This window comes from Gigantopelta aegis, unplaced genomic scaffold, assembly GCF_016097555.1.
Source record: "Gigantopelta aegis isolate Gae_Host unplaced genomic scaffold, Gae_host_genome ctg6044_pilon_pilon, whole genome shotgun sequence".
Taxonomy (NCBI): domain Eukaryota; kingdom Metazoa; phylum Mollusca; class Gastropoda; order Neomphalida; family Peltospiridae; genus Gigantopelta; species Gigantopelta aegis.
This window is the reverse complement of record NW_024534793.1, coordinates 18,676-34,898: the sequence shown is the minus strand read 5'-3', so window position 1 is coordinate 34,898 and position 16,223 is coordinate 18,676. Positions and strand designations below refer to the sequence as shown.

Here is a 16,223-nt window from a genome sequence, read left to right as displayed (position 1 = left end):
ATAAATTGTTGCTATGCAGCCATCTTAAACAGGAAGTTATTAAAAATCATTATGTAATGAGAGCAATGATTGACCTTCATGAATACCAAATAACATGACTTCCTGCTCAAGATGGATGCGTAGCAACCGTTTCTACACAAGCGTTTGTTTCGAAATTCACTTGCGCGTTAGGTACCATTTTCGTATTTATGGTCACATTTAAATACAAAACTGATCTTAAAACAAGGGACAGTACAGTTGTATATTGGACAAGTTACTTTGTTTGTCAAATCAGTCCTTGCATTAGCCTTTACTAATACTTCAACAATTTCACTGTAGCCTTCATGTGATGCTACATAGAGAGGTGTATGACCATCCTATATATAGAGAGAGATAAATGTCATCTGAGGAACATCAAATAAAACCGTGAGTATAATGATGTATATAAATAGCTTCATTAATTTCTGTTGTGTCATATAATTTATCAACAGTAATACATGATATGTCACTGACTTTGTCTTGAACATCCACTTGAACACCATGGTCTAGTAATATTTGTACAAATTTATCATGACCTTTATAACATGCTATGTACAATGGAGTCTCACCATCCTAAACAACATATGATATTATTGTCACTTTTTATATACACTACATGGCAAAAGCATTACTAAATGATTCTAGAGAACATTCATACTCTGTAAAAATTACATCATCATAGATAATGTTTAAAGTAATATAAATTATATAAAACTCTTTAATACTTAAGTACATCCCAAAATTTAATGTAAATTATGAAGTAATAGCATTACTACACTTATAAGTCCTTAAGTATTGTCAGAGTACAAGTACATAAACATATTCCTTGTTTGTACATTATGACCAATCACTGCAAGCTTAGCAATAATATGCTCAAATGCATCTCCTATTAGTAAAAACTTGACTATATAAAATAGGTTTAGTACAAGTGTAATATTAGACAAGTTACTTTGTTTGTCAAAAAGGAAAAATAAGCCTTTAGTAATACATTTGTGGCAAGTTAAGGAGGGTATGTAAATCATGTGATGCTACACAGGTCTCTTAGGTGTATGACCATTCTATATGTTCCCATTAGATTGAAATAAATGTCATCTGAGTAACATGAAATTAAACAGTAATATAATGATGTACTGTAAATAGCTTCATTAATTTACTCTTTTGTCAGATCATTTGCATTAGCAGTAATACATGATATGTCACTGTCCAAATTGTCTTGAACATCCACTTGTGTCGCCATGGTCTAGTAATAAAGAGTACAGACTTTATCATGACCTTTGTAACATGCAATGTACACTGGAGTAATGCCATCCTAAACAACATAAAATATACTCTCACTTTTTAGTATACACTACACACATCAAAACTTCATATGTCACTAAATGATACTAGAGACCAAAGAGCTTCACTAATGTTAAAAATTACAACATGATACAATTATGTTCAAGTAATATAACATTACATACAAATGTCTTTAATATAGTTAACTAAGCACACAAATACTTTATATAAGTTCTAGCCTTTGTAACACCTATAAATGGCAAAAAATATTATATCAGAAATACATTATTGTACATTTTAACAAGTATATGGTAGCATGTTAAGTTATTCTAGAGAACATTCATACTCTGTAAAAATTACATCATTAGAGATTATGTCTAGCAAAAATAAAATTATATAAAACTCTTTAATAATTAACTACATCCCAAACCTTTAATGTAAATTATGAAGTAATAGCATTACTACACTTATAAGTCATTAAGGATTGTCAAGTACATCCACAAGTATATTCCTGTTTGTACATTATGACCAATCACTGTAAGCTTAGAAATAAATATGCCTCAAATGCATCTCCTATTAATAAACACATTCACTATTATGAATAGGTTTAAAATGACCAGTACAGTTTTGTACATATTTCGAAGGGCTAAAAAGGGATGAAAAAGCAGTTAACATAGCATTTGTGGCTAGGTAAAGGCATGTAAATAAATGTTAAAAAAACACCAGTTTGTCATATTTTAATACCAGCTTATAAATGCTTCAAATTACATTGAAATAATTATATATCATTTGCAGTAATTTAAATACAAAACTGATCTTAAAACAAGGGACAGTACAGTTGTATATTGGACAAGTTACTTTGTTTGTCAAATCAGTCCTTGCATTAGCCTTTAGTAACACTTTAACAATTTCACTGTAGCCTTCATGTGATGCTACATAGAGAGGTGTATGACCATCCTATATATAGAGAGAGATAAATGTCATCTGAGGAACATCAAATAAACCGTGAGTATAATGATGTATATAAATAGCTTCATTAATTTCTGTTGTGTCATATAATTTATCAACAGTAATACATGATATGTCACTGTCTTTGTCTTGAACATCCACTTGAACACCATGGTCTAGTAATATTTGTACAACTTTATCATGACCTTTATAACATGCTATGTACAATGGAGTCTCACCATCCTAAACAACATATAATATTACTCTCACTTTTTAGTATAAACTACATGGCAAAAGCATTACTAAATTATTCTAGAGAAGATTTTGACTATGTTAAAAATTACATCATCATAAATTATGTTCAAGTAATAAACATTACATACAAATGACTTTAATATGCTAAGAACAAAATTTTACCATAAGTTCGCATTAATACACCTATAAGGCAAAAAATATTATACAGAAATACAAACATCAACAAGTATAATTGTAGCATTTTATCGAGAACATTCATTTCTGTAATAATTTATTCATTAGAGATTATGTCAAGCTATAAAATTATATAAACTTTGTAACTAACTACATCCCTCTGGTTGTAAATTATGAAGTAATAGCATTACTACACTTATAAGGCTCGCGTTGTAAAGTACATCACGATAAATGACTTGTTTGTACATTATCAAATTACTGTAAGCTTAGAAGATATGCCTCAAATGCAATCTATGGTAATAAACACTACACATTAGAATCAACATGGGGCCAAGTATTTTGACAGCCTTAAGTAAAGTACAAGTTTTCAAAAAATCTTAAGTACAAGACAAGTACCATCGCCAAGGCTCTAAATGTACTTAAGTATAAGTACAAGTACTTTGAAAGTACTTAAGTACAAGTACAAGTACAAGTTAAAACTGGTAGCTTTTGAATTTGGGAGTGGTTATTTTTTGGCAGTGAATCGCACGAAGAGGAGTTGTAGCCTTGACCCACCCAATAATGTCCTTACTAAAAAACTTGCATTTAGCATTGAAGTATACTAATAACAAGGTCTCAGAAGACAATGTAGTGCTTTATGACAGTTGGAACTTTCCTAGCAGTAGCAGCATAATTTTGAAAGAGTAAAATTGAACAAGTTGTCCTTATATATGTCACTACTGATGAGATAGTCACTAATTGACCTCATTGAAGGTAACAGAACTAGTTACGTATGAAAAGGTAACACCTTCTTTGATCATTAGAGCATTTTAATGGACTTAAAAGACTTAAAGGTACTTCAGTAGAGGTAAACTATGCAGGGACATACCTCATGTACTTGAGTACAAGTACAAGTACTACGCAAACTTCACTAAAAGTGAGGACTTAAGTACCTTGTACTGTGTAGGTCACAGATGTACTTATAGTACTTAAGTACAAGTCATCAATATCCTTAGCCCCATGCCAAGATGAGATAGGTCTTGTCTTGACAAGTTATAATTTTGATGACATGTAATTTCGAAGGGCTAAAAGGGATGAAAAGAGCAACGTAACATCAGCAATTGTGGCTAGGTAAAGACATGTCTTATTACCATCAAAAAATTCAAATTTGCCATATTTAATACCTTCTTTTTCTGCTTCAAATTACATTGAGGCGATTATATATCATTTCCAGTATCATTTAAATACAAAACTGATCTTAAAACAAGGGACAGTACAGTTGTATCGTAGACAAGTTAATTTGTTTGTCAAACGAGCTCATCCATTAGCCTTTACTAATACATCAACAATTTCACTGAGACTTCATGTGATGCTCCATAGAGAGGTGAATACCAGGATATATATAGAATGAGATTCAATGTCATCTACCAAACATACAAATAAAACCGTCAGTCTAATGAGAGTATATCGAGGTGAGTAGCTTCATACATTTCTGTGTGTCATATAATTTTTTGTAAAATTTGGAAGAAGTTATGTCACTCACTTTCTCTTGAAAATCCAAATTGATCTTTGCTGGTGTAGTAAATTGGTACAGAACTATCATGACAATTATAACATAATATATACTGAGAGTCTGAAACATCCTAAACTTAAATATTTTAATACTATCAGTTTTTTTATTTACTACATGGCAAAAGCATTAGCTCAGTTATTCTAGAGAACAAATAGATACACACTACAAATTACATCATGTACTATTAAGCAGAACAAATATAAAATTATATTTAACTCTTTGATACTTAACTACATCCCCACCTTTGTAAATTATGAAGTAATAGCATTACTACTCTTATAAGTCTTAAGTATTGTCACCGTACATCCATAAGTTTTGATTTGCTCAACAAGTACATTATGACTCAATCACTGCAACCTGGACCCATAATATTTCCTCAAACATCTCCTATTAAGTAAAATTTTCGGACTATTTCTGATAGGTTACCTACAGCAGTAAATTCACAAGTTACTTTGTTAGTCAAATCATACTTGCATAAGCCTGTAGTAATACTTTAACATAGTTGACTGTTGACACTGGATGTGATGCTACATAGTTGAGGTTGTATGACCATTCTCTAATGTAGGACTAGAGAGAAATGTCATCTGAGTTACATGAAATTAAACTGTGTTGTATAAAAATAATATAAACAGTTCATGCATTTCTCTATGTGTCATATAATTTATAATACAGTACTACATGACTATGTCACTGTTTTTTTAGAACCTTCACTGGAGAATCATGGTCTGGTAATATTTGTACAACTTCCATTACTTTGTAACATGCTATGTACAATGGAGTAATGCCATCCTAACACCCGACTCATATTTTGGGTTTTTAGTCAACACTACTATCACAGAAGCATTACTAAATGATCTTAGAGAAGATTTCGACTATGTTAACAAGTCTGGCATCATAAACCATGTTCAGAGTAATATAACATTACAAGGCAAATGTCTTTACCAACTTACGACTGGCAGACATAATTCTCACCTAATTTCTAGCATTAATACACCTAAAGGCAAAAAATATTATATCAGAAATAAATTTACATCAACAAGTATAATTGTAGCAGGTCATTCTAGAGAACATTCAGTGACTCTGTAGAGATAAAATCATTAGAGATTATGTCTAGCAAACCTAATATTATATGATCTTTAATAATTAGTACATCCCAAGGATTTAATGTAAATATGAAGTAATATCTTTACTAAACTTATAAGGCATTTCTGATTGAAAGTCAATGGATTTGTATATTCCTATAACCGTACATCTTCACCAATCACTGTAACTTAGCAGTAGATATGCTCAAATGCATCTACTCGTACTAAACCATCATATCAATAGGTTTAAAATGACAAGTATAATTTTGATGCTCCAATTTCGACCTAAAAAGAGATGAAGAGAGTGTGGTAACTGTGGCATTTTGGCACAATCGTAAAGGCATGTAAATAAATGTTAAAAAACTAATTCCAGTTTGTCATATACTCTAATACATGTTAAAATGCTTCAAATTACATTGACCCAATTATAAAAAGATTTGCACTAATTTAACCTCCACTTTAATCTTATAATCAAAATCATCAGTACAGTTGTATATTGGACAAGTTACATTGTTTCTCAAATCAGTCCTTGCATTAGCCTTAGTGAACACTTTGAAAATTTCACTGAAGCCTTCATAGTGATGCTACATAGAGAGGTGTATGACCATCGTCATATATACAAAATCAGATAAATATCATCTTTTGATTAACATCAAATAAAACCGTGACCTATAATGATGTATATAAATAGCTTCATTAATTTCTGTTGTGTCATATAATTTATCAACAGTAATACATGACGAGGTCACTGACTTTGTCTTGAACATCCACTTGAACACCATGGTCTAGTAATATTTGTACAACTTTATCATGACTTTATAACGCTATGTACAATGGAGTCTCACCATCCTAAACAAGATATGATATTATGTCAATTTTATACAAACTACATGGCAAAAGCATACTACGTTATTCTAGCCTGCAACATTCATACTCTGTAAAAATTACATCATCATAGATTATGTTTAACAAATATAAAATTATATAAAACTCTTTAATAATTAACTACATCCCAAACCTTTAATGTAAATTATGAAGTAATAGCATTACTACACTTATAAGTCCTTAAGTATTGTCAAGTACATCCATAAGTATATTCCTTGTTTGTACATTATGACCAATCACTGCAAGCTTAGCAATAAATATGCCTCAAATGCATCTCCTATTAAGAAAAACTTTGACTATTACGAATAGGTTTAGTACAGTTGTATATTAGACAAGTTACTTTGTTTGTCAAATCAGTCCTTGCATAAGCCTTTAGTAATACTTTAACAAGTTGACTGTTTGCCTTCATGTGATGCTACATAGAGAGGTGTATGACCATTCTATATGTAGAGAGAGATAAATGTCATCTGAGGAACATGAATTAAACAGTGAGTATAATGATGTATATAAATAGCTTCATTAATTTCTCTTGTGTCATATAATTTATCAACAGTAATACATGATATGTCACTGACTTTGTCTTGAACATCCACTTGAACACCATGGTCTAGTAATATTTGTACAACTTTATCATGACCTTTGTAACATGCTATGTACAATGGAGTAATGCCATCCTAAACGACATATAATATTACTCTCAGTTTTTAGTATACACTATATTACAAAAGCATTACTAAATGATACTAGAGAAGATTTTGACTATGTTAAAAATTACATCATCATAAATTATGTTTAAGTAATATAACATTACATAAAACTGTCTTTAATATTAACTAAGCACACAAAATTTTAATATAAGTTCTAGCATTAATACACCTATAAGGCAAAAATATTGTATCAGAAATACAAGTACGTCAACAGTATAATTGTAGTATGTTATTCTAGAGAACATTCATACTCTGTAAAAATTACATCATTAGAGATTATGTCTAGCAAATATAAAATTATATAAAACTTTAATAATTAACTACATCCCAAACCTTTAATGTAAATTATGAAGTAATAGCATTACTACACTTATAAGGCATTAAGGATTGTCAAGTACATCCATAAGTATTATTCCTTGCTTGTACTTTATGACCAATCACTGCAAGCTTAGCAATAGATATGCCTCAAATGCATCTACTATAATAAACACATTCACTATTATGAATAGGTTTAAAATGACAAGTTATAATTTTGATGACATGTAATTTCGAAGGGCTAAAAAGGGATGAAAAGAGCAGTTAACATAGCATTTGTGGCAAGGTAAAGGCATATAAATAAATGTTGAAAAAAACACTGATTGCCTTTTTTAATACCAGCTTATAAATGCTTCAAATTACATTGAATAATTATATATCATTTGCAGTAATTTAAATACAAAAATGATCTTAAAACAAGGGACAGTACAGTTGTATATTAGACAAAATACTTTGTTTGTCAGATCAGTCCTTGCATTAGCCTTTAGTAATATTTCAACAATTTCACTGTTGCCTTCATGTGATGCTACATAGAGAGGTGTATGACCATTCTATATGTAGAGAGATATAACTGTCATCTGAGAACATCAAATTTAATATAGTTAGTATGATCACGTTTATAAATATCAAATCACATATAATTGTCTTAAATACTAAAACACCCATCTAAACTCTATATGTCAAACACTAAGTTTCACTTGTGACCCAAGAGCTTCACTGATTTCTGTTCTTTCACCTCACTTAACAACATTTAATACATGATATGTCACTGACTTGGTCTTGAGCATCCACTTGAACACCATGGTCTAGTAATATTTGTACTACTTTATCATGACCTTTGTAACATGTTAAGTACAATGGAGTAATGCCATCCTAAACAACATATAATATTACTCTCACTTTTAGTATACACTACATCACAAAAGCATTACTAAATGATATTAGAGAAGATTTTGACTATGCTAAAAATTATATCATCATAAATTATGTTCAAGTAATATAACATTACATAAAACTGTCTTTAATATTAACTAAACACACCAAAATTTAATATAAACTATGAAGTACTAGCATTACTACACTTTATAAGGCAAAAAGGGATTGTATCAGAAATACAAGTACATCAACAAGAATAATTGTAGTATATACATTATGACCATTCATTACAAGGTTAGCCACAATAATGTCTCAAATGCATCATTAAGAGTAAACACTTTGACTGCTATAAAAAGGTTTCAAATAATAAGTTATAATTTTGCTAACTAGTAATTTGGAAGAGCTAAAAGGAAAAAAAACAGTTAATACAGCATTTGTGGCAAGGTAAGGAGGGTATGTAAATAAATGCTGAAAAAAACACAAGTCTCTTAATTTAATACCAGCTTAAAAATGCTTCCCATTACATTGAAATATATATATACCATTTGCAGTAATTTAAGTACAATCTTAATAAAGGACCAGTACTGTTGTACATGATACAATTTACTTTGTTTGTCAGATCAACCTTTGCATTAGCCTTTAGTAATACTTCAACAATTTCACTGTAGCCAAATTGCGATGCCACATAAAGAGGTGTCTTACCATCCTATATATATATAAAGAGAGAGAGATAAATGTCATGCAAAGAACATCAAAGTAAACAGTGATTACAATTATGTATACAAATATAAAATTACATATAATTGTGTTAAATACTAAAACACACATCTAAACTTTATAAGTCAAGCATTAATTTTCACTTGTGACCAAAGAGCTTCATTAATTTCTGTTGTCTTAACAACATGAATACATGATATGTCACTGACCTTGTCTTGAACATCCACTTGAACACCATGGTCTAGTAATATTTCTACTACTTTATTATGACCTTTATAACATGCTATGTACAATGGAGTCTCACCATCCTAAACAAGATATGATATTATTGTCACTTTTTATATAAACTATATGGCAAAAGCATTACTAAGTTATTCTAAAGAACATTAATACTCTGTTAAAATTACATCATCATAGATTATGTTTAACAAATATAAAATTATATAAAACTCTTTAATACTTAACTACATCCCAAACCTTTAATGTAAATTATGAAGTAATAGCATTACTACACTTATAAGTCGTTAAGTATTGTCAAGTACTTCCACAAGTATATTCCTTGTTTGTACATTATGACCAATTACTGCAAGCTTAGAAATAAATATGTCTCAAATGCATCTCCTATTAAGAAACACTTTGACTATTATGAATAGGTTTAGTACAGTTGTATATTAGAGAAGTTACTTTGTTTGTCAAATCAGTCCTTGCATAAGCCTTTAGTAATACTTTAACAAGTTGACTGTAGCCTTCATGTGATGCTACATAGAGAGGTGTATGACCATTCTATATATATAGAGAGATAAATGTCATCTGAGGAACATAAAATTAAACAGTGAGTATAATGATGTATATAAATAGCTTCATTAATTTCTCTTGTGTCATATAATTTATCAACATTAATACATGATATGTCACTGACTTTGTCCTGAACATCCACTTGAACACCATGGTCTAGTAATGTTTGTACTAATTTATCATGACCTTTGTAACATGCTAAGTACAATGGAGTAATGCCATCCTAAACAACATATAATATTACTCTCAGTTTTTAGTATACACTACATCACAAAAGCATTACTAAATGATACTAGAGAAGATTTTGACTATGCTAAAAATTACATCATCATAAATTATGTTCAAGTAATATACATTACATAAAACTGTCTTTAATATTAACTAAACACACCAAACTTTAATATAAACTATGAAATCTAGCATTACTACACTTACAAAACAAAAAGGTATTGTATCAAAATACCAGTACATCAACAAGTATAATTGTAGTATGTACATTATGACCAATCATTACAAGGTTAGCCACAATAATGTCTCAAATGCATCATTAAGAGTAAACACTTTGACTGCTATAAAAAGGTTTCAAATAATAAGTTATAATTTTGCTAACTAGTAATTTGGAAGAGCTAAAAGGAAAAAAACAGTTAATACAGCATTTGTGGCAAGGTAAGGAGGGTATGTAAATAAATGCTGAAAAAAAAACACAGGTCTCTTAATTTTAATACCAGCTTAAAAATGCTTCCCATTACATTGAAATATATATATACCATTTGCAGTAATTAAATACAATCCGAATAAAAGACCAGTACTGTTGTACATGATACAATTTACTTTGTTTGTCAGATCAGCCTTTGCATTAGCCTTTAGTAATACTTCAACAATTTCACTGTAGCCAAATTGCGATGCCACATAAAGAGGTGTCTTACCAGCCTATATATATATAGAGAGATAAATGTCATGCAAAGAACATCAAAGTAAACAGTGATTACAATCATGTATACAAATATAATTATACATAATTGTGTTAAATACTAAAACACACATCAAAACTTTATATGTCAAGCATTAATTTCACTTGTGACCAAAGAGCTTCATTAATTTCTGTTGTCTTAACAACATGAATACATCATATGTCACTGACTTTGTCTTGAACATCCACTTGAACACCATGGTCTAGTAATACTTGTACTACTTTATCATGACCTTTGTAGCATGCTATAAACAGTGGAGTATTACCATCCTAAGAAAGATATGATATTATTGTCAGTATTTACTATATGGCAAAAACATTACTAAGTTATACTAGAGAACATTCATACCCTGTTAAAATTACTTTATCATAGATTATGTCTAACAAACATAAATTATATAAAACTGTCTTTAATACTAAACTAATTCCCAAAACTTTAATCTAAATTATAAAGTAATAGCATCACTACACTTATAAGTCGTTAAGTATTATCAAGTACATCCACAAGTATATTCCTTGTTTGTACATTATGACCAATCACTGCAAGCTTAGCAATAGATATGCCTCAAATGCATCTACTATTAATAAACACATTCACTATTATGAATAGGTTTAAAATGACAAGTTATAATTTGATGACACGTAATTTGGAAGGGCTAAAAAGAGATGAAAAGAGCAGTTAACATAGCATTTGTGGCAAGGTAAAGACATGTAAATAAATTTTGAAAAAACACCAGTTTGTCACATTTTAATACCAGCTTATAAAATTTAATGCTTCAAATTACATTGAAATAATTATATTCATTAATTTCTGTTGTGTCATATAATTTATCAACATTAATACATGATTTATCACTGACTTTGTCTTGAACATCCACTTGAACACCATGATATAGTAATATTTGTACTACTTTATCATGACCATTACAACATGATGTGTACAATGGAGTAAAGCCATCCTAAACAACATATAATATTACTCTCACTTTTTAGTATACACTACATCACAAAAGCATTACTAAATGATATTAGAGAAGATTTTGACTATGCTAAATATTACATCATCATAAATTATGTTCAAGTAATATAACATTACATAAAATGTCTTTAATATTAACTAAACACACCAAACTTTAATATAAACTATGAAGTACTAGCATTACTACGCTGTTAAGGCAAAAAGTATTGTATCAGAAATACAAGTACATCAACAAGTATAATTGTAGTATATACATTATGACCAATCATTACAAGGTTAGCCACAATAATGTCTCAAATGCATCATTAAGAGTAAACACTTTGACTGCTATAAAAAGGTTTCAAATAATAAGTTATAATTTTGCTAACTAGTAATTTGGAAGAGCTAAAAGGAAAAAAACAGTTAATACAGCATTTGTGGCAAGGTAAGGAGGGTATGTAAATAATGCTGAAAAAAACACAGGTCTCTTAATTTTAATACCAGCTTAAAATGCTTCCCATTACATTGAAATATATATATACCATTTGCAGTAATTTAAGTACAATCTTAATAAAGGACCAGTACTGTTGTACATGATACAATTTACTTTGTTTGTCAGATCAGCCTTTGCATTAGCCTTTAGTAATACTTCAACAATTTCACTGTAGCCAAATTGCGATGCCACATAAAGAGGTTTTTACCAGCCTATATATATATAGAGAGAGATAAATGTCATGCAAAGAACATCAAAGTAAACAGTGATTACAATCATGTATACAAATATATAATTATACATAATTGTGTTAAATACTAAAACACACATCAAAACTTTATATGTCAAGCATTAATTTTCACTTGTGACCAAAGAGCTTCATTAATTTCTGTTGTCTTAACAACATGAATACATCATATGTCACTGACTTTGTCTTGAACATCCACTTGAACACCATGGTCTAGTAATACTTGTACTACTTTATCATGACCTTTGTAGCATGCTATAAACAGTGGAGTATTACCATCCTAAGAAAGATATGATATTATTGTCAGTATTTACTATATGGCAAAAACATTACTAAGTTATACTAGAGAACATTCATACCCTGTTAAAATTACTTTATCATAGATTATGTCTAACAAACATAAAATTATATAAAACTGTCTTTAATACTAAACTAATTCCCAAAACTTTAATCTAAATTATAAAGTAATAGCATCACTACACTTATAAGTCGTTAAGTATTATCAAGTACATCCACAAGTATATTCCTTGTTTGTACATTATGACCAATCACTGCAAGCTTAGCAATAGATATGCCTCAAATGCATCTACTATTAATAAACACATTCACTATTATGAATAGGTTTAAAATGACAAGTTATAATTTTGATGACATGTAATTTGGAAGGGCTAAAAAGAGATGAAAAGAGCAGTTAACATAGCATTTGTGGCAAGGTAAAGACATGTAAATAAATTTTGAAAAAACACCAGTTTGTCACATTTTAATACCAGCTTATAAACTTTAATGCTTCAAATTACATTGAAATAATTATATTCATTAATTTCTGTTGTGTCATATAATTTATCAACATTAATACATGATTTATCACTGACTTTGTCTTGAACATCCACTTGAACACCATGATATAGTAATATTTGTACTACTTTATCATGACCATTACAACATGATGTGTACAATGGAGTAAAGCCATCCTAAACAACATATAATATTACTCTCACTTTTAGTATACACTACATCACAAAAGCATTACTAAATGATATTAGAGAAGATTTTGACTATGCTAAATATTACATCATCATAAATTATGTTCAAGTAATATAACATTACATAAAAATGTCTTTAATATTAACTAAACACACCAAACTTTAATATAAACTATGAAGTACTAGCATTACTACACTGTTAAGGCAAAAAGTATTGTATCAGAAATACAAGTACATCAACAAGTATAATTGTAGTATATACATTATGACCAATCATTACAAGGTTAGCCACAATAATGTCTCAAATGCATCATTAAGAGTAAACACTTTAACTTCTATAAACAGGTTTCATATAATAAGTTATAATTTTGCTAACTAGTAATTTGGAAGAGCTAAAAGGAAAAAAACAGTTAATACAGCATTTGTGGCAAGGTAAGGAGGGTATGTAAATAAATGCTAAAAAAAAAAGGTCTCTTAATTTTAATACCAGCTTTAAAATGCTTCCCATTACATTGAAATATATATCATTTGCAGTAATTTAAGAACAATCTTAATAAAGGACCAGTACTTTTGTACATGATACAATTTACTTTGTTTGTCAGATCAGCTTTGCATTAGCCTTTAGTAATACTTCAACAATTTCACTGTAGCCAAATTGCGATGCCACATAAAGAGGTGTCTTACCATCCTATATATATATAGAGAGAGAGAGATAAATGTCATGCAAAGAACATCAAAGTAAACAGTGATTACAATCATGTATACAAATATAAAATTACATATAATTGTGTTAAATGCTAAAACACACATCTAAACTTTATATGTCAAGCATTAATTTTCACTTGTGACCAAAGAGCTTCATTAATTTCTGTTGTCTTAACAACATGAATACATGATATGTCACTGACCTTGTCTTGAACATCCACTTGAACACCATGGTCTAGTAATACTTGTACTACTTTATCATGACCTTTGTAACATGTTATGTACAATGGAGTCTCACCATCCTAAACAAGATATGATATTATTGTCACTTTTTATATAAACTATATGGCAAAGCATTACTAAGTTATTCTAGAGAACATTCATACTCTGCTAAAATTACATCATCATAGATTATGTCTAACAAATATAAAATTATATAAAACTGTCTTTAATACTTAACTACATCCCAAACCTTTAATGTAAATTATGAAGTAATAGCATTACTACACTTATAAGTCGTTAAGTATTGTCAAGTACTTCCACAAGTATATTCCTTGTTTGTACATTATGACCAATTACTGCAAGCTTAGCAATAGATATGTCTCAAATGCATCTCCTATTAAGAAACACTTTGACTATTATGAATAGGTTTAGTACAGTTGTATATTAGAGAAGTTACTTTGTTTGTCAAATCAGTCCTTGCATAAGCCTTTAGTAATACTTTAACAAGTTGACTGTTGCCTTCATGTGATGCTACATAGAGAGGTGTATGACCATTCTATATGTAGAGAGAGATAAATGTCATCTGAGGAACATCAAATTAAAAAGTGATTATAATGATGTATATAAATAGCTTCATTAATTTCTGTTGTGTCATATAATTTATCAACATTAATACATGATATGTCACTGACTTTGTCTTGAACATCCACTTGAAGACCATGGTCTAGTAATACTTGTACTACTTTATCATGACCATTGCAACATGTTAAGTACAATGGAGTAATGCCATCCTAAACAACATATAATATTACTCTCAGTTTTTAGTATACACTATATTACAAAAGCATTACTAAATGATACTAGAGAAGATTTTGACTATGTTAAAAATTACATCATCATAAATTATGTTCAAGTAATATAACATTACATACAAATGTCTTTAATATTAACTAAGCACACAAAATTTTAATATAAATTCTAGCATTAATACACCTATAAGGCAAAAAATATTGTATCAGAAATACAAGTACATAAACAAGTATAATTGTAGTATGTTATTCTAGAGAACATTCATACTCTGTAAAAATTACATCATTAGAGATTATGTCTAACAAATATAAAATTATATAAAACTGTCTTTAATACTAAACTAATTCCCAAACCTTTAATGTAAATTATGAAGTAATAGCATTACTACACTTATAAGTCGTTAAGTATTGTCAAGTACTTCCACAAGTATATTCCTTGTTTGTACATTATGACCAATCACTGCAAGCTTAGCAATAGATATACCTCAAATGCATCTACTATTAATAAACAGATTGACTATTATGAATAAGTTTAAAGTAACAAGTTATAATTTTGCTAACATGTAATTTGGAAGTGCTAAAAAGGGATGAAAAAAGCAGTTAACACAGCATTTGTGGCAAGGTAAAGGCATAAAATTATATTGAAATATATACCATTTGCAGTAATTTAAATACAATAATGATCTTAAAACAAGGACCATTACAATTGTACATGATACAATTTACTTCCTTGTCAGATCAGTCTTTGCATTAGCCTTTAGTAATACTTCAACAATTTCACTGTAGCCAAATTGCGATGCCACATAAAGAGGTGTCTTACCAGCCTATATATATATAGAGATATAAATGTCATGCAAAGAACATCAAAGTAAGCAGTGATTACAATCATGTATACAAATATAAAATTACATATAATTGTCTTAAATACTAAAACACACATCTAAACATTATACGTCAAACACTAAGTTTCACTTGTGACCAAAGAGCTTCATTAATTTCTGTTGTCTTACATAACTTAACAACATTAATACATGATATGTCACTGACCTTGTTTTGAACATCCACTTGAACACCATGGTCTAGTAATACTTGTACTACTTTATCATGACCTTTGTAGCATGCTATAAACAGTGGAGTATTACCATCCTAAGAAAGATATGATATTATTGTCAGTATTTACTATATGGCAAAAACATTACTAAGTTATACTAGAGAACATTCATACCCTGTTAAA

The 16,223-nt window shown here is 29.3% G+C and overlaps 1 protein-coding gene across 1 annotated transcript in view; it reads right to left on the bottom strand.

Moving 5' to 3' along the window:
- Positions 1-257: 257 nt before the first annotated feature.
- LOC121366517 (ankyrin repeat domain-containing protein 50-like) overlaps positions 258-16,223 on the bottom strand; it is a gene marked incomplete at both ends in the record, with an annotated part of 28,016 nt that continues 12,050 nt past the window's right edge. Inside the window, 8 exons of the mRNA XM_041490934.1 lie at positions 258-356; positions 493-591; positions 6,768-6,866; positions 7,667-7,765; positions 9,017-9,115; positions 9,727-9,825; positions 12,452-12,550; positions 16,037-16,135. Of these exons, the coding sequence (XP_041346868.1) occupies positions 258-356; positions 493-591; positions 6,768-6,866; positions 7,667-7,765; positions 9,017-9,115; positions 9,727-9,825; positions 12,452-12,550; positions 16,037-16,135 (792 nt within the window). The remainder of the gene's footprint in view (positions 357-492; positions 592-6,767; positions 6,867-7,666; positions 7,766-9,016; positions 9,116-9,726; positions 9,826-12,451; positions 12,551-16,036; positions 16,136-16,223) is intronic.